Below are 19,050 nucleotides of genomic sequence, written 5' to 3'. Positions count from 1 at the left end.
TTAAATTAAAAAAATTGAATGATGTGTAATATATATATATAATTCATATATAATATGTGTATAATTGTGTTATCAGTATATCATCTATTTATATTAGCTATAAAAAGTAAACAATAAATATGGTCGGATATTATGTAAATATTCCATAAGATTTCGATTTTTTGAGTTTATCCATGACATAACTTCTATTATAATAATTTTAAAACTCCCTACTAATGTTCAAAAATACCTTGTCTTTCTATTATCTCTTGTTGAGTTTGAAAAAAAAACCTTTCACATAATCTAATGATTCAATACTAATATTCTTCAACGAAAAAAATATTATACCCTTGCAATATTGGCTTGACTACAACTAAATGAAGGAGTTTCAACTTATACCCTTCAATTCCTTGAATGTGCTAAATTGAAATTAATGATAGCAATTGTATAGCCAAACTTTTGTTATTTGTTTGATGTCTATTTATGCAAATTAACTCTTCAAACAAATATTCTTCAAGAAGAAAAAAGAAACAACTTTTTTTTTTCAATTTTAATATTGACTGATTTTGTGATGTTTCTTTCTCCAGCATGTATATTTAATTTATTATATATGTAAGTAAAATTTTATTTGGTTTTGTAAACTCTTTTTTGTTATTTAGATAAATATAGACGTGTACCCTATATATATATATATTATATTTATTTTAAAAAAATTTCGTTTTATTCAAATCTAGCTACATTGTTTCAAAGAACTATATTTATAGGATTTTAAATGTGAAAGAGTTTTATAGTTATATGGAGTATTTTTTTTTGCTAGAGGCAAAGTAGTATTTAAATAATTATAAAAAATAACAAAAGTTCCTAACATGATTACATATGATCATTAACCGAATTAAGTATGATAACATGATAAAATAAAAAATTATTTTTAATTTAAATTCAAATTTTAGAATTTTATCTATAAATTTAAAATTATCTTTTAATTCAAATTCTCTCTCTATATTATATTTGTATTTAACTAAAATAGTCAAATACATAATAAAGTTACCATATACTACTTACATTTATTAGCTTACCACTTCACTTCACCGTAATGTCAATTATATATTGTAAGTTTCTTGCTTTAATATATATAGATATAGATATTGATTTTTTTTATTTTTCAATTATTTTAATTAATTTTTTGTAAAAGAGAACCTTAGTTTTCAAACTCCTATGTCTCTTTGCTCATTCCATTCACACTTATTTCTCCGATACTTAACCCCAAAACTAAACAAATCCCCAAGCAGACCCTTGAGCTTTCTCTGGTAATTCACTTTCAATCACAAATCTGAATATTTTCCCCTTTTTTTGCCTTTACTGTATCTCAATATTCTTGTCTAAATATTCACTACATTTAATATTTGCTAATTGTTTTTTTTTTTTACAAGATCTGATTTTTTTTTTTTTTGATTTTGTATACACAGAAGTAAAGCAAAGCAAAAGGGGGGGCAAATGGGATTAGTGTTTTCGCGATTGTTTTCATCGTTATTTGGGAATAAGGAAGCTCGGATCTTAGTTCTTGGACTCGACAATGCTGGAAAAACTACCATTCTCTGTATGATTTATTAAGTCTTTAAAATACCCTTTTGTTCCTTTTGTGATTTGGATGGATTCTGTTTTTTTTTTTTTTTTTTTTTTTTTGTAAAATTTGATTAATATGATGTTTAATTATTTTGGGGGTTAATATGCAGATCGGCTTCAGATGGGTGAAGTAGTTTCCACTATTCCAAGTAAGTATTCTTTCTTATTTCATACTCTTTTCTTTCATATTTTAGTTAGAAGAATTAACTTAAATATCCGCCCATCCAACAGCTTAAACCCAAAATAGCATACGGCTTACTCAGTGTATAATATCTATAATCCATGCATAATGTGTGTAATCATGTATAAATCTATGTATACCAGCTAGAAAACGTAAATAGTGAACCCATCCGGCTATTTGTGTAAAATCCCTTTTAGTTAAGTGAATGGTTACTTATGTCACTCTTCCTCTAAATTTATTTGTTCCCTTTATGCTTGGATCAATCTTACCAAAATTTTCAAACTACACCAAGTATAAATTAATCCTACTTGAAAAGAAATAATCTATTCTACCACTTGGGTGTGGTCTAGTGGTCAATAAAGTGAGAGGAGATCCATGATGTCTCAGTTCAAATCTTAGTGGAGGCAAAAAACGCTTAACTTTGGTGGGCAAAGTTATCTGGTATATGTGCTGATGGAGGTAGCAAGACCAACTTGGTGGAATAGTCGAGGTGCGTAGGTACTCGGTGGAATAGTCGAGGTTTCGGCAATCTCGCCCGACCACCACCTTTAATAAAAAAATATGATATTCAAATCGATACAAGAGTTTGTATAAGTTGCCATTTTTCTTATACCAAAGACCTAAGATTTCATTTTTAAGAATATGAGTTAAAAGGACCACTTATTTTAAGTCTTGAAAGAGAAACGGGAAGACCATTTGGAGGAAGAGGAATTATTACTAATGCCAGGTCAAATAGAGATAAATTTAGGCCTTTTTGTAGTGAATATGAAATTATGGTGGCCACAATTTTGTGATCTTTTTTTTTTTTTGTGATGAGGTAGAATCGTATTTACAGAAATTTATGTGCCATATACGGGTTGGAAATGTTCATCCCTAGTATCATTAGTAAAAGTTATCCCTTTGTCGCTTAAACTAATGAAGTAATGTGAGCGGATGGCTTATCGCTTCGTGGGTGAAGCTATGCGCTTTATGGAAGTGTGACACTTAAAAAATGATGCACAAAGTAATCACGAGAAGCAGTCGCTTCTTTTAATATCAACTTCAAAAACTTGGACAAATATCAGCATTATTGCATATTGAGTACTGAAATTAGTTATTTTAATTGCAATTTGATCAGTATAGTACAAAATTCATATATGCTTTTTTGAGTAAGGTAACAGGACCAAATTCATATATGCTTTTAATATTGTTTTTAATGTCATGTATTGTGCCCTTCACTTCAAATTTTCGCTTTTCACTTCAACTCCCATGGACCATGTTCCTTTTTTGTTCTTTTTGCTTTTAAAATCATTGCTACCGCCTAACACACACTAGTAAGGAGAACATCAAGATTTAGATTGGAAGCAAACCCATACATCCATTGAATTTGAACCTCAGCCTCCACATTAATCATTGAGCTATCACTTCATTGCATTTACTCACACATTTTAAGTGAAGAGAGGATTTTTTTTTTCTTTTTGTATCTCTCCATTTTTTTTGTAATGGATGGGTTTTTGATTTATGTTTTTTATTTTCATGATGCAGCAATTGGTTTTAATGTTGAGACGGTGCAGTATAACAATATAAAGTTTCAAGTTTGGGATCTAGGTATGACGATTGATTTATTTGAGCTTTGCAGCCAACTTGTCGTAGCTTCATTTTTGGATGCCATTTCGTGATCTAAAGGAAAATTTTCTTGAGTGAAGTTCAAACTAATTATTCTCTATGTTCTGAGTTTTTGTGGTCAATGTTATGGTATTGAATGGTTTAGCTTTTAAGAAACTTTTGGTCAAATTTTTGCTGAACCTTAACTAGATTTTGTTAGAAAAGAAATGCTTCTCTTCTGCCCAGTTTTCTGATTGAGGTCAATCTCAGCTTTAGTTTTCTGAAGTTAGTTCAATCTTTTTCAGCTTTTCGCTTAAGACAGTAATTTCGTGCTCGTTGATGCTTTTATGTGGTTAAATATGTTCAATGGGTATGGTCATGGGCCTTCAGAATCAAATTTAAGTAATCATGTCATGGAAGTCGTAAAAAAAATTTCATTTATCTCTAATTAAGTCACGTGTAAGCTTTGTGGTTACTGGTCACATTTTTTATCATAAAGCTTAGAGCCCGTTTGGATTGGCTTGTTTTAAGTGCTTTTTAGCCAAAATCGCTTTTAAGCCATTTTGTAGTGTTTGGATAAATTAAAAAAGTGCTTTTAAGCACTTGTTTTTAAGCTAAAATGACAAAAACAAGCCAACAACAAAAAGCTAGAATTCCTAACTTATGGCTTAAAAGCTATTTTGGCTTAAAAGTCACTTAAAACAAGCCCATCCAAACGGGCTCTTAGTAATTAAGGCGCATGTCTTGACAAAGGAGGGATAACCTAGTGGGAAAGATCCTTCGCCTCCATCCATAAGGTTGGGTGTTGAGTCACTAGTGTAGCAAAGTGGGGAAGAACGACCTCTGATGGCTTCCAAGGTAGGGTGTTTTTTATTTTTGTGTGTGTGGGTGGGGGTGGGTGGGGTTTGAGTTCACCATATTCCATAGAAAGTGCATGTCTTATTCAACTGAAACGCAAGCCTTTCTGAATTAAAGAAACCAGGAAAATAAAAGGAGAAATGAAAGAAGAACTGTTCAATTTAGCAAAAGATCAACTGTAATATAATATCATGAAACTTTAAACTGCAAACTAGCATATTTCCATGTGAGAAAGTCAATTAACAAAGATAAATAGATTTAGAGGCTCCTTCTCAAAAAAAAAAAAAAAAGAAAGTCGATTAGAGGCTATACAACCTATTAAGCGACATACTTCTCTTTTGGTACAATGAAGATTGTGTAAAAAGGAATTCGAGAGTTTGTCCAGCTTCATAGCTGTGGCATTGTATGTTATGCAGTTTCATTTGCAAATTAGTGCCTCTTCTACCTTAAAAATAAATCTGTTATTTTTTTCATTTTAGGGGCAACAACACGATTATGACACCTAACATTGTGTAAGAAAGCAATAAACATCTCGTGTCGCCCCCTTATGTGCGGGCTAAACTCATTTTCTTGGGCCAAGCATGTGGAGATTCTTTTTTGTACTGGGTGGCGGTGTACTTGAACCCTGTTAGAGAAAACACACGTTTAATTACTTCATTATCTCTTTAATAGAAGTAAATTATGAGAAGGGATGTTTTTAATTTTATATTTGATATCTCTGTCAGTCTCGAAATGTTCACGTTTTCCGTTGGGTTTAGGCAGGATATAAGATCCCAAGATATAGGTGGAATGAGGTTTCTCCGTCATTGTCTTTTTACACTAAAAATTGTGCTGGACAAAAAGGGAGTGTAAAAACAAGTTGGAATGAAAACTTAAATACTCAAGATACTAAGAACACTTTGCATAAAGCAATCGATGTGGCTAACCTGCCCTCTGGAAAAAGATTCAAAGTCTTGGATTTATCTCAAGACGCAATTCTCAGCATGTGATATCACTGCTTGCTGCTTAAAAGCATGTACAGTTTCACGCGGTGGATGAATATTCCATGACTTTGTATCATCAATTATTAGCTCGTTTTACTGCAAGAGTTTCAGATGATGGTCATCGAACAAGTTCACTATTCAACTAGTTTAATTTAAGAAGTACCTGATTCCTTTAGCTACATTCTCAAGTGGTTTACACTTTTCTCATCAAGTGTGTGGTTTACGCTTTTCTCATCAAGTGTGTTTTTTTATATCGCACTCAAGTGTGTAGCCCAGTCGTCGATGACGTAGATTGAGAACCATGAGGTTTCAGGTTCAAATCCCAATGGAGGCAAAAATATTAGGTGATTTCTTCCCATATGTCCAAGCTTTGGTGGACAGAGTTACTCGGTACCTATGATGATTGGAGGTAGCAGATACCACGTGGACTAGTCGAGATGCGCCCAAGCTGGCCTAGACACTGCAGTTATAAAAAAAGTTCCATTTTCTATTTCATCGTAAGTTTCGACCAAGAGTAACATATAGAAAGGTTAGAAAGGGATAGAAAGCCTTTGTTGAGGTTGGATGAGCTTTAGGCAGAGAAAGTGAAGGAAAATGGGATGGAAAATAAAAACTAAAATTTTGTTTCTGTTCAAAGGCAAGCAGCGAAAGTGGAATGTTAAACCTCATTTAGAGAATGCTAAAGTAAACCTTGGCATCATAATAAAAAATGAAGTGTAATAATGCAAGTTTCTCTGATTGTTCATACCAAAGACCATGGTTTAGGACTCTTCTCATTTCCTCTCATCTTGTTTCCTTTCTTCTTTAAAATTATTGCTTTACTCGTTTCGGTGTTTTTTGATAGATTTTCTTTGTTGATTTCTTGTGCATATCATCTCTTTTATTTGTTTTCATCTCTATCTAGAATCAAGAATATTGCTTTCTTCTAATAATGTTTCTTTTTCTTTTTTATGATAATCCAGGGGGTCAGACTAGTATCAGGTAACTTCTAATTGGCTCCAAAACTTTATACTAAAAAGAAATATATATCTTTTATTCGTTATATCTATCTTAAAATCTACTAATGTGCATGGTGGATGTTAACTTCATTGATTAATATACTTGTCTCGCCCATCAGTCTATCCTTCATCTCTTTTTGTATTTGAGGTGATTAATGCAGTCTGCTGATCTCTTTTACAAATAATCATCATACTGCATGCATCTAGTTAATCTCTACAGTGCTTTACTTGATGGCCAATGTCATAAGTGGTTCACTTCTTTACCCTCCAATTTTCCATGCTCTGATGAGATTCAATGGATTATAATATATAAAAACTGGATATAGGAGTGATTGCAAAATTAGAGTGAAGGGAATTATTTCTTTCTTTCCGTGGAATCTAGGATTTGGCTCATCACTGAAGATATCAAACAACAAGTTAAATTGGGATTATGAGGCTGAAAATTGAAGTTCAATGTATTCAAGACTTGATTTGTTCTATATAGATGCAGTATCTTTCCTGATCTGCATTAAAATTATACAGTGGTTTGGCCTTTACACATACTAGGAGAAGCTTCAGTAGAGTTCTTTATGCAATAACTTTTACCTTGAAGATCCTGTCTCAGTGCCTTAACCGTATCGATTGAGGAAAAAAAGATTCTTTTTTGTTTTGAGAACCACAAAATATCTTGTCTCTGCTTGTTAGTTTAGATAGGAAACCAGGGAAAGAGATCTCTTTGGTCCATCTATGGCTTTTCTTTGGCAAATCAGATAACAAGTGAATACAATAATCTGAAGGTTTCTATATATTTGGGCTCTACTACTGATATTCATGAATCTTGAGAGGGCAAAGCTAGCTTATGCTTTTATCCCTACCTTTTGTACAAATCTCTACTACTTTTCATTGACATACTGCTGGAAATTTATAGACGCTTATCCATCTAAACAGGAACAATCTGTATCAGATTCCCAGGTTGTAGGCTATAAGCTAGGATATTAAATTGGATAATCACGTTTGGCATACTTTTATGTTACCTTGACATGTCTTCAGGCGTGAGTAAAAGCCAAGTCAAACCTGCCTTTTCTTCTGTGAGATTTGTTGGAGGGGGAGAGGGAGGGGAGGTAACTTAATTGATTTAGTGCCTCAAAAACGGATCTATTTAAATGGCTTTTAGACATACAAGGTCCATATGTGCAGTAGGTTCTCGTAAATCGCTCTTTGTTTCATGTTTAAGCCTCAAAATGTTTATCTAGTCTTCTTTTGATCCTATGTACCTACTATGTCTGTTCTTTTGATTGCCATCGTAATGTTTATCTCATCTCCCATTTCGTGATTTTGTCAAATTTTGAAAGGTCCTTTCATGGGTTCTTTTGCTGCTTAGGCCATACTGGAGATGCTATTTTCCTAATACACAAGCTATAATCTACGTTGTTGACTCAAGTGACACTGATAGGCTCGTGGTTGCTAAAGAGGAGTTCCATGCCATATTGGAGGTGCCTTTTCCTCGCTGCTCTTATGTATATTTTGCTTGGTGAATTTATTAGGTTTTATTGTGACCATTTGACACTAAGTATGCCATATCTTTTTATGTTGGTATTCTAATAACAGTTAAACAAACTTGATTTACCAGAACACCAGCTAGTATTGTAAAAGAGCTACATCTGTCCTTTTCAATGTTTTCCTGTTAAGTGAAGGAATTCTGAAACACACAATAATACCCCAAGAACTGACTTTAAGATATTTAAAACTTGTAAAACTTAAAAAGCAGAAAGTTAAGCCGAAGCATAAGCTAAAACAGTAAAATGTGAACATTTGGTGGAATTTCTCTCTCTACTTTCTCGAGCTCTCAGGCACACTCCCCGAGGAGCCTGAGAAAAAGGAATCTTGAGAATCCAAAAACACCATTAGCACGGATATTCAATTCCGACCGACCCTCTGAAAACAGCTCCGACAAACAACAGCGCACGCGCCGCCACGCGCGGCTCATTTCCGGCGAGGCAAACACCACGCGCCGGCGCGTGAGCTCAATCCCGACACATTTTCAAAATTTTCGATTTGGACAGAACACTCGCTGGGAAATTCCGAGTACATCCATACATTTAGTTCTGAATTCCGACAACTTTTATTTTTTCCGGTGGCGGGGAACCTTTCTCTGTTCAGAAATTTCGGGTTCTGTCTTTCTTTGTCAAGCTCTATAGCTCACTGTGATAACTTCTAAACAACCCCTAAAATTCCAGAACCTGAGCAGCTGATTTGTACAATATGGGAGACAACAGGATATATTTCAACGCAGGATTCAAATCTTTTGACATCACCAGATGGAATTCCAACAAAGACACTTGGTTTGAATGGGTGGAGAGAAGCCGCAACATGATGAGAAGATCATCCATGGGCAGAAAGGCAATGAAATGGATATGCTTTACACTTAAAGAAGCGTCGACAGATCAAAATAATCTAGTGAAGAGATGGAAGTACAAGGAGCAATTGACAGAACATTTCTGCACTAGGAAATTTAACACCCATGGAAGATATATGAGTATTCTGTCACTGAAGGGAGAAGGGAGGTCAGTGATTATAATCCCAGAGTTAACTTTGAACTCTGGTTGGAAAGACATAGCAGCTAAGATAGAGAGATTCATATATCAGACCATCAAGTTGAATCCCATAGTACCACCTAGAAACACTGTGGACAATTTCCCTTATGCCCAAGCAGTTAAGGAGAGTAAATGGCAATCCAATACGCTTCGAGAGGCAAGGGTCAGCACGAGCAATGGCGGTATCTCTGTTCTGGACCCTATTGGAGGAGAGGACACAGGCCTACTTAAAAGATGCATTATCGGGTCTTTTGGGGAAGAAATCAATGAGAGACCCACTTTAGCAGATATAAGGCGATGGGCTAGTGCGTCATGGAACAAAGCATACGGAGTAAACATTTATGAAATGACAGGCAACATGTTTCTTTTTGAATTTCCAAACAGATTCATGGCAGAGCAGGTTGTGCAAGGAGAATGGAGATGGAAAAAATTCAAGCTTCATCTGGATTGGTGGAATCATACTGCCGGTTGCATTCCAAACTCACAAATTGAGGAAACATGCTGGATTAGAGCCATGGGGATTCTGTACATCTATGGTCACAAAAGATCTTCAAAGAAATAGGAGATCTCTGTGGGGGTTGGCTAGCTACAGAAGAAGAAACTGATCTCAAAAACCATCTCAAGTGGGCAAGAATCAAAATTGCTGGCGATGACAGGAAGACTCCCAATGAGGTGGGGATTGTAAGAGACGGTACCAAATTTTTCATCCCAATCTGGGCTGAAAGAAAGACACGGTATGAGCTAAACAATGGTAAAGGAAAGGCAAGCGGTCAATTTACACAAGGTTCAACTTCGATGAATCAAAACAGTATAGTGTCAAAAGTCAAGCTGAAATCCTATGACCCCGATATGGCTGCACAAGTCATTTTTAATGACCTCTCGTGTAAGTTCTCTGATACTGGGCTGAAGCCTTATATCGAGGAAATGGGAGGACCTTCTCACTCGGGGGCAAAAGAGTCATCTCCAGGGGAGCAAAACCTTAATGTGAATCGTGAAAGTATGCAAAAGGAAACAATTTCCAGTTGCAGTCAGCCACAAGGTGGAGTAGATTTAGCAAGATTGAAACAGAAGGAAGGGGAGCAAAGCACAAACTCAAAGATGGGGAATGATCACGTGGGATGTACTTTGGAACATCTAAAGCAATGTAGCCCTATTCAAGAGTGGGAAATTGAGGAGGTGAATCCTTTAGCAGTTCAGCAACACAATCCATTATTGGATAAAGACATGGATGCAACAATATGGGTCCATCAAAATATGATCAAATTGGGGAAAATGTTTGGAGTAGATTTCCAAGGACATGAAGAAGAAGCACTGGAATTGTTAATGCAAATTGACAGCTGCAGACAGGTTAGAAGGGTGGAGACAGAGTTGGAGGTGAAGAAACAAAGATTCAAAGGATCACTGGAATTAAAAGGTTTGACTTCTTTCGATGTCAAATTCAAGAGTGACGGGAAAAGGAGTAGGGGAAGAGATCTATCAATTATTTCTATATGAGGATCAAAGTAATTTCCTGGAATGTAAGGGGTCTAAATGATAAGAAGAAAAGGGAGATAATAAAAAGTCAAGTGCAGAATTGGAGGGCAGACATTATTTGCATGCAAGAAACAAAAGTCGAGGGGGATATCGAGGAAATAGTCAGGCAAATATGGGGTGGTAGATGGGTTAGGTATGCAAGTTTAGAAGCTAGCGGCACGAGAGGGGGGATTTTGATGTTATGGGATTGCAGAGTATGGAAAGGGGAGGTGTTACAGATTGGTGCATACACTTTGACATGCAAGTTTGACGCTCTTCTACAGAATTTTCAATGTCACATAACAGGAGTGTATGCTCCAAATTGTAGAATAGAAAGGAAAAAAGTATGGAGTGAAATTGGTGCAGTGAGGGGATTGATGGAAGGTCCTTGGGCGGTTTGTGGCGATTTTAACGTTACAAGGTACTCTTATGAAAAACGGGAATGCTCAAGGAGGTCCAGAGCGATGGTAGAGTTTTCGGATTTTATAGAAGATATGGAGCTGATAGATCTTAGACTTGAAGGAGGAAACTATACTTGGTTCAAAGGGGACAATCATACAGCGGCTTCAAGAATTGATAGATTTCTCATTTCAGAAGAATGGGATGTAAGACTCAGAAACATCAAGCAAACTATCCAACAAAGGCTGATTTCGGACCATTCACCTGTGGCTCTAGACTGCGGTGTGTGGGAACAAGCTAAATCATATTTCAAGTTTGAAAATTGGTGGCTGAATGTGGAAGGTTTTGAGGACAGAATTAGAGAGTGGTGGGGATCTTTTGAATTCTCAGGAAGACCTGATTACATTTTAGCTTGCAAGTTAAAAGCTCTCAAGGGCAAGCTAAAAGGATGGAGCAGAAGTTACGAAGGCAATTTGGGACTGCAGAAATCAAAATTGCTAAGTCAACTAGCAGATTTTGAGACAACGCAACAACTAAGAGCGTTGACAGAGGAGGAATCAGTCAGGAAAGCAGCTACTCTAATGGAGATTGAGGTGCAACTCAAGAATGAAGAATTTGCATGGAGACAAAAATCAAGAGCTTTGTGGCTCAAAGAAGGGGATAGGAATACAAAATTTTTCCATCGGACTGCAAATGCACGCAAGAGAAACAACAACATTGACCAAATAATGATTCGACATGAAGTAATCGAGGATCCAGAAAGAATAGAGAACGAGATTATTGAATTCTACAAGGAGCTATACACAGAACCTGAACAGTGGAGACCAACAGTCAATTTCGAAAATACTCCAAGCATTTCTGAATCGGAAAGGGAGTCTTTACAGAGTAACTTTGAGGAACAAGAAGTGCTGAGCAACCTGAAGATGTGTGCAAGTGACAAGGCTCCAGGTCCAGATGGATACACAATGGGTTTTTTTTCAGAAAGTGTTGGGACATTTTGAAGGAAGATATCATGGCGGCTTTTAACAACTTCCATGCACAGGAGATGTTTGAGAAAAGCTTCAATGCAACATATATAGCATTGATTCCAAAGAAGACAGGTGCGAAAGAATTGAGAGATTTCAGACCGATCAGTCTGATAGGGAGCTTCTACAAACTGCTCTCAAAAGTCTTAACTGAAAGACTTAAGAGGGTGGTTGGGAAACTTGTTGATGCTCAACAAATGGCGTTCATCAAAGGAAGACAAATAATTGATGCAGTGATGATTGCCAATGAAGCTGTGGATTCAAGAATAAAAAAGAAAGAACCTGGAATCTTATGCAAATTGGATATCGAGAAGGCCTATGATCATGTGAATTGGAGCTTCATACTAAGAATGTTAGAACAAATGGGTTTTGGGCAAAAATGGATTAGATGGATGAAATTTTGCATATCTACTGGGAAATTCTCCATTCTCATAAATGGAAGTCCTAAAGGCTATTTTCACTCACACAGAGGTCTCAGACAAGGTGATCCTCTATCTCCCTTTTTATTCATCATAGCCATGGAAGGATTGAACAACATGATCAAAACGGCTAAAGTCAGTGGATGGGTTAAAGGTTTTGAGGTAAACAGGAGTGGGGCTAACAATCTAGAGATCACACATCTCCAATATGCTGATGATACTCTAGTCTTCTGTGATGCTGAAAAAGACCAACTTAGATTCTTAAGGATCATTTTGGTTTTATTTGAAGGAGTATCAGGATTACACATTAACTGGAGAAAGAGCAATATTTTTTCCATTAATGAAGTTAACAACATGGGGCAACTGACTCAGATATTGGGAGGAGAAGTTGGGTCCCTACCAACTGTTTACCTTGGGATGCCTCTTGGTGCAAGATCCAAATCAAAAGAAATCTGGAATTCAGTCATAGAAAAGTGTGAGAAGAAGTTGTCAAGATGGAAATCGCAGTACCTATCATTGGGGGGTAGGCTAGTTCTAATCAACTCAGTATTAGACTCTCTACCTACTTACATGATGTCTTTGTTCCCAATTCCATCAGGCATTTTACAGAGATTGGACAAACTCCGAAGAACATTCCTCTGGCAAGGCAATAAGGAGAAAAAGGTCTTCCATTTAGTCAATTGGAAGACAACAACAATGGATAAAAAACAAGGTGGATTAGGGATAAGGAATTTGAAGAATCAAAGCAAGGCTCTTAGAATTAAATGGTTATGGAAGTACTCTAAAGAACCCCAATCTTTATGGGCCAAAGTGATCAAAGCCAAGTATGGTGAAGAAAACAACTGGGTGTCAAAAAAAGTCAGTACATCATATGGAGTAAGTGTGTGGAAATCAATCAGAGAACTTTGGCCAATAATAATGAAGAATCATTCCTCCATAAAAAGTGAACAACGGAAGGAATACATCATTTTGGAATGATAACTGGCTAGGAATGGGAAGCTTAAAGGAAAGATACCCAGATATGTTCGGTTTAGCACAAAACCAGCATAAGACAGTCGCTGATATGAGGAGTTGTCAAGGATGGGAAATAGCTCTAAGAAGACAGCTGAATGACTGGGAGATAACAAGATTAACTGACCTCTACAAAGAGCTGGAAGCATTTACAGGACTACAGGAAGGTTTGGATTCAATATGGTGGAAGAGGTACAACAAAGGGATTTACCGAGTGAAGGATGCATATAAGATTTTGAATCATGATAATCAACAGGTAGACAAATGGCCTTGGAAACATATATGGAAAACAAAGATTCCATACAAGGTAGCCTGCTTTACTTGGCTACTAGCAAAGGAGGCGGTTTTAACCCAGGATAATCTCATAAAAAGGGGAATTTCTCTGTGTTCAAGATGTTTTCTGTGTGGGGAAAATGCAGAAACTGTCAACCATCTATTTCTACACTGCAAGATTACAGACCAACTATGGAAAATCTTTATTAGTCTTAGGGGTATCTCATGGTCAATGCCATACAGGATTAAAGATGTCATCTATAGCTGGGAAGAAGCTGGAGCTGAAGCAAATAGTAGAGATAGATGGAGGACTGTTCCGGCATGTATTTGGTGGACAGTCTGGAGGGAAAGGAATACTAGATGTTTTGAAGATAGAAGCAATTCAATGCAGAAGATCAAACTCAATTGTATTCTTCTATTTTGTTTTTGGTGCAAACAGATGTACACAGAAGATACATTGACAATCATAGACATACTAGGATCCTGCTAGGTCTCAAATTAATATCTATAAATTCTCTCTATGTAAATTTGGTTTTCAGTGCAACCTATGTACTGATTTTTATAATATATACAATAGTTACCAATTCAAAAAAAAAAACAGTAAAATGTACGAAATACATAGTCTCATCCCCGCAATAAACAGAAGCAATCGAAGAAACGCTATGCTTCCTTTTGTACTTTTTTCAAACAATGTTTTGTAATGAATCAAAGATCTAGTAGATAATTCCCAAACACAAAGCTGCATTGAGCATGAAATGCAAAAGGAGAGATTTGCCGATAATATCATAACCATGGACCGAAAATAATACTATTAGATTTGTTTGAATGCAAAGAATTTCTTTGAATATTCAAACCTTCTCAAAAGCTTCCTGACATTGCGTTTATCATAAATTGAATAGCACATATAAAAGTTGAATACGTTGAGAAGTAAACTGAAAAAATGGAACCTGAAGATGTTTAGAAACGTCGGACTTGTGTTGTTAAAAGCGAGAATTGCAACAAAGCGATCCACCACCTTTAAGCAGGAATGGATAGGTGAAGCGCATACTTCATTGAAGTAAAGCGCGATTTTAAAAAAATACCAAAATGAACCTTGTAATAAAATAACTAAATAAAAAGAACTCAACAAAAATATTACTCCCCCCGTTTCAATTTATGTGAACCCATTTGACTGAGCACGGAGTTTAAGAAAAGATATAAGACTTTTAAACTTGTGTTGTAAATGAGGCACATATATTTTGTGTGACTATAAATTATTGCATAAAGGTAAATTGTTTCCAAGTGGTCATTCGTTTTGGCACGGACTAAAAAGGAAATAGGTTCACATAAATTGAATCGGAGGGAGTATATATAAGAAAATTTTTGCTTTAATGGGATAGGGACGTACATTTTTTATTCTTTTTGTAAAATCTTTTACAGCACATGCTTAACTGGATCAATTAAATTTATCACCTTCTCAAAAAGAGAGTGATTTCTTGAAATACATTAGCTTTTTGGTAGAGAAAATGTATTTGCAACACGTTTTATTGTTAGATATGTGGTTGGAGGAGTAAACCTTAAAGGAGGCCTCCCACTTAGTTACTCAATTGCCAAAAACAGAGGAGGAGATGGTGTCATGCTTATTCTGGAGGGATGTACAAGTGAACTTTTCTTTTTTCAGAAAACCAATTCAGGAACATCTAAGAAAATTTCTAGTGTTGTTATTTAGGAGGCAGTGATAAGAGAGAGGACATAGGTATTTGCTTCTTCATTGCAAATTCACATAGGGCTTATGGAGTTTGGTGTTATTTGGTTGTCAACATATTTTAGTTGCTCCCCGGAAATGGAGGAAACCCTAGTGATATAGAAATTGAGTATGATAGGGAAATATAGGAAGGGAACTGGACATGAACTTTTTGGATGATATGGGGGAAAAGAAATAGAAAGGTGTCTGATGCAGTTGGAAAACCTCCATGGGGAATCAAATATTCCTCGTGCTTTCAGTTATACTCCCAGTATAAAAAGAACATTTTTTCCTGTTTAGATAGTTTGGATGTATAATTTTTTGGAAGAGCAATGCTAAATACTTGCTATTTCCTTGCATTATCTTGGTGCATGTAAATGAATTTCTTTGAATTTATCAAAAGAAACTGGGTTAGTATTGAGTAAAGCTCCGCTCCGGGAGGTCTCAGCGTTAGAGGGATTTTTTAGGTTCTCAAATCAGTTCTTCCGAAACTTGGTATTTGATCGAGCTTGCAAAATCTGATCGGGCGCTAAAGAGGTCTTTTGCGACTTTTTCTCTCAATAGGACTTCTAAAAGTTGATTGGCAATAGATTCTTTTCTGCGGTGCAAGTTGATTGACAATAATTTCTTTGAGTGAGTGCTCTTTCAACGACAGGGGACGAGGTAGACCTAAAATCTCATATAAATTTTGCAATCTCTCTGAAACCATGTATACTTAGCAAAAAAAGGACACAATGGAAGAAAAAGATCTATATAGGTGACACCAATAATTTAGGAATTTGTTTTACTCATGTTAGTACGTTTATTTCAGGTCCATGCTTTCTAGAAGTTTAGCCTTGTTAGAGATTTATATTCCATTAGAAAATATAGAGAATTTCTAGTACTTTTTATTTTTATTTTATAAAATATTGGCCTGAAATGAGTTTAAATGGAGAAACATGGTAACTGATTATATAACCGACGCCAACTTGTTTGGGACTGAACGATGAAAGTTCAAATATCTTAGAATTTTTTTTTCGTTATCGTAAGTCTGCGACCTGAAAGTGGCATGTGTTCGCCAATCCAAAAGCTTCGCGGAGGAACTTTGCAAGGGACTTGAAAGCGGAAAGGTTCTCCAATACGTGCTTTTGCTTTAACTTTTTCATTCTGTAATTTTTGCACAGTAAATAAGCCATTTTGTAGCGAGTGGGGAATAATCTCTATCAGTGGCAGAATTGCATTTGTGAGGGTACCAGAGGTGCAACTTTTTAGGAAGAGCTACAAAAAATTATAGAAACACAGATCTATACTTCCAGGAAGCCATCTGAGCCATCAAACATTTTTTTCTTCTTTTGCATCTTCTAATTTCTAGTTGAGCTTTTTGATTCCAACCATTTATTGACTTTTGAGGGCATTTACGATGTGTGTTGCTTGTGAGTATGACCATTGATGATTTGTATTTCCTTTTCCAGGAGGAAGAGTTAAAAGGTGCTGTTGTGCTCGTATATGCTAACAAGCAGGTTTGTGTCCTCACTTCTCGTTTTCCAATTAGTTGAGGAAGAAGCTTTGATTCATTTGATCCTGGAGTAAATGCAGTGTTATTTTCATTACAAAGCTGTAGGTTTGCGTTACTATTTAGTATCAAATAGAGCGCATTTGAAAATAGGGGATTCATATAACTGGCTCCAACTAGTTTGGGGTTGAAGTACAGTTATCGTTGTTCTTTCTTTGCCCCCCCCCTCCCCTCTCTCTCACGCACACAGACACCAGCTAACATCCTGACTGATATTTAGCGGCTTGGTCAGATAATGTATCCAATTCGCTATTCAGAGTCTTTTATTATTGACAGGATCTTCCTGGTGCACTTGATGATGCTGCAGTGACTGAGGCCTTAGAGTTGCACAAGATTAAAAATAGGCAGTGGGCTATTTTTAAGACTTCTGCCATCAAAGGAGAGGGCCTTTTTGAGGGTTTGGACTGGTGAGCGCATATTCCTATTTCTTGTTGATGATGTTATGGTAGTTATATATAGCACGAACGTAACCAATATTAATCGAAACACTGGTTTGTTCGTACCACTGGGAGTTTTTATTTGTTGTGCCCAGTTCATGTTATTGTGCACGTGGTTTATTTGCTCTCACCATTTGTTGGTAGGCTTTATGTGAATACTTCTGGCTTCTGCATTCCTTATTTTGCTTCACAAAGGAACATGAAATGAGGAAAGGAAGTTTTAATGTTTAATTTAGTATCCAGCATTTCCAAGCCTACGCAAAACGTTTTTCTGGATCACCTTCTCTTCTTTTGCTTTGCAGTTGTACATATCGGATTTATAGTTCCTTGTGAAATGTCTTCATGAGTTGAAAACACGCACACACACATTCATGCACACACAATATACCTACTATCGTCACGCCTACTTACTTGATTCTTCTAAAATTGTAGGTTGAGTAATACACTCAAATCCGGAGGTAGCTAAATTTTGTTGAAGATGCAGATAGATTTGAAGACAGACAAACGCGAACTTGATATAATGTGTGAAGAGATACCGGCCTCCGATTATTTTCTAATTGTCATAGTTTCTGAAGTGAATTGCTCTGATATAGTGTTAATACTTATCACAGATAATGAGAATATGATGTTTTATTTTTGCCTCTCTTCATAGATTACAGCTATTCAGTTTCTCTTGAAAAGAGATGTATTTGTTGCAAAGAGATATCAGATTGTTTTGCTTTTAACTCTCTTTTCGTACATTTGTCTTGATTTTAACATTATTTTTGTGGTATTATACAGCAAAAGCAATCACTTTTCTATCCAAGTTGCAGAGAATAAGGGTTTCAAGAATAAAAAAAAAGTGATACAGAATATGGACTGTGAGTTTAATTTGCATAAGTAAGTAAAGTTGAGGTGAGATCGAACGAAAAATATAAACAATTTAGATATTTATGCTCGTTATTCTTGGAGAATAATAATAGAAGATTGGATAAGATAAAAACAATCACATCGGAGAATGTATAATGCAACAATAATTGTATGCTGCTGTTTTCGGTGGCAAGGTCGCCACAAAAGATAGTATTTTTCTGCCGCCATTTTCAGTGGCGACCCAAAAAATACAACAAAAGATTTATGTCGTCATTACAGTGGCGACTCTGATAGTCGCCACCAAAAGTAATACATGTGTGCCGCCACTTCAGTGGCGACCCTAAAAGTACAAAAGATAGTATTTTTACGTCGCCGTTTTCATTTTTCACTGGTCCAAAAGTAATATTTGTGTGTCGCCACCAAAAGTAGTATCATATGTCGCTTTTCCCTACTAAAGTATTGCTAGATGTAATTGTTATTTTAATGCTTGCAAGTTCAATAATTTCTGTCTAAATTTGGTTTTGTCATACGAGATATGCACTCAATATTTCAAATTTAATTCAAATTTAAATTGTCAAATATTACTAGACGTTCTAATCAGACAAAATGAAAAAGCAATAGGTTACACTGCTCGAGAGTCATATAGATCAGAATACGGAGAAGTAATAATGAATACCCTGCCGAAGGAGGTGGATTTTGATCTTTTACTGCTCCTATTAACCATAAACTATCGATTCGCGTTATATAAGACTTAAAGGAAAAACGCTTCTTACCGAGAGTTTCTATATTCGCGTTATATAAGACTTAAAGGAAAAACGCTCCTTACCAAGAGTTTCTATATTCCCAAAGCATGATGATACAAACACTTCCGATGGGCATGTCGTAGGATTGAGTAGGTTCATTAGTAATCCACTTAATAAAAAAAGATAATGCACAACGCATCTCGCGTTCACGTAGGGTCAGGTGCAAAGCCGTATCCCAAGGGTGTTATGTAGACAGTTTATGCCAAGGCTCGAACCCGTAACCTTTAGACCACACGAAGACAACTTTATTAATGCTCCAAAGGTCCCC

At 36.0% G+C, this 19,050-nt stretch overlaps 1 protein-coding gene across 1 annotated transcript; it reads left to right on the top strand.

Annotated features, from left to right (window-relative positions):
- Nucleotides 1–1,194: 1,194 nt before the first annotated feature.
- Nucleotides 1,195–17,855, top strand: LOC104236152 (ADP-ribosylation factor 1). The gene is made up of 9 exons (XM_070162318.1): nt 1,195–1,286; nt 1,446–1,576; nt 1,713–1,751; nt 3,308–3,370; nt 6,171–6,189; nt 7,567–7,678; nt 16,593–16,640; nt 16,970–17,100; nt 17,563–17,855. The coding sequence occupies exons 2-9, from the start codon at nt 1,474–1,476 to the stop codon at nt 17,594–17,596; spliced, it is 549 nt and encodes a 182-aa protein (XP_070018419.1). The 5' UTR covers nt 1,195–1,286; nt 1,446–1,473; the 3' UTR covers nt 17,597–17,855.
- The last annotated feature ends 1,195 nt before the right edge of the window (nt 17,856–19,050 follow it).

This window comes from Nicotiana sylvestris, chromosome 11 (genome assembly GCF_000393655.2).
Source record: "Nicotiana sylvestris chromosome 11, ASM39365v2, whole genome shotgun sequence".
NCBI classification, from domain to species: domain Eukaryota; kingdom Viridiplantae; phylum Streptophyta; class Magnoliopsida; order Solanales; family Solanaceae; genus Nicotiana; species Nicotiana sylvestris.
Note: the sequence above shows the minus strand (reverse complement) of the source record. Positions and strands in the feature narration are given on the sequence as shown.

Coding starts and splice junctions, on each gene's coding strand:
- LOC104236152 (XM_070162318.1), top strand. CDS start 1,474: ATGGGATTAGTGTTTTCGCGATTGTTTTCATCGTTATTTGGGAATAAG. Junction 1,577..1,712: donor TGGAAAAACTACCATTCTCT/GTATGATTTATT, acceptor GTTAATATGCAG/ATCGGCTTCAGATGGGTGAA. Junction 1,752..3,307: donor AGTAGTTTCCACTATTCCAA/GTAAGTATTCTT, acceptor TTCATGATGCAG/CAATTGGTTTTAATGTTGAG.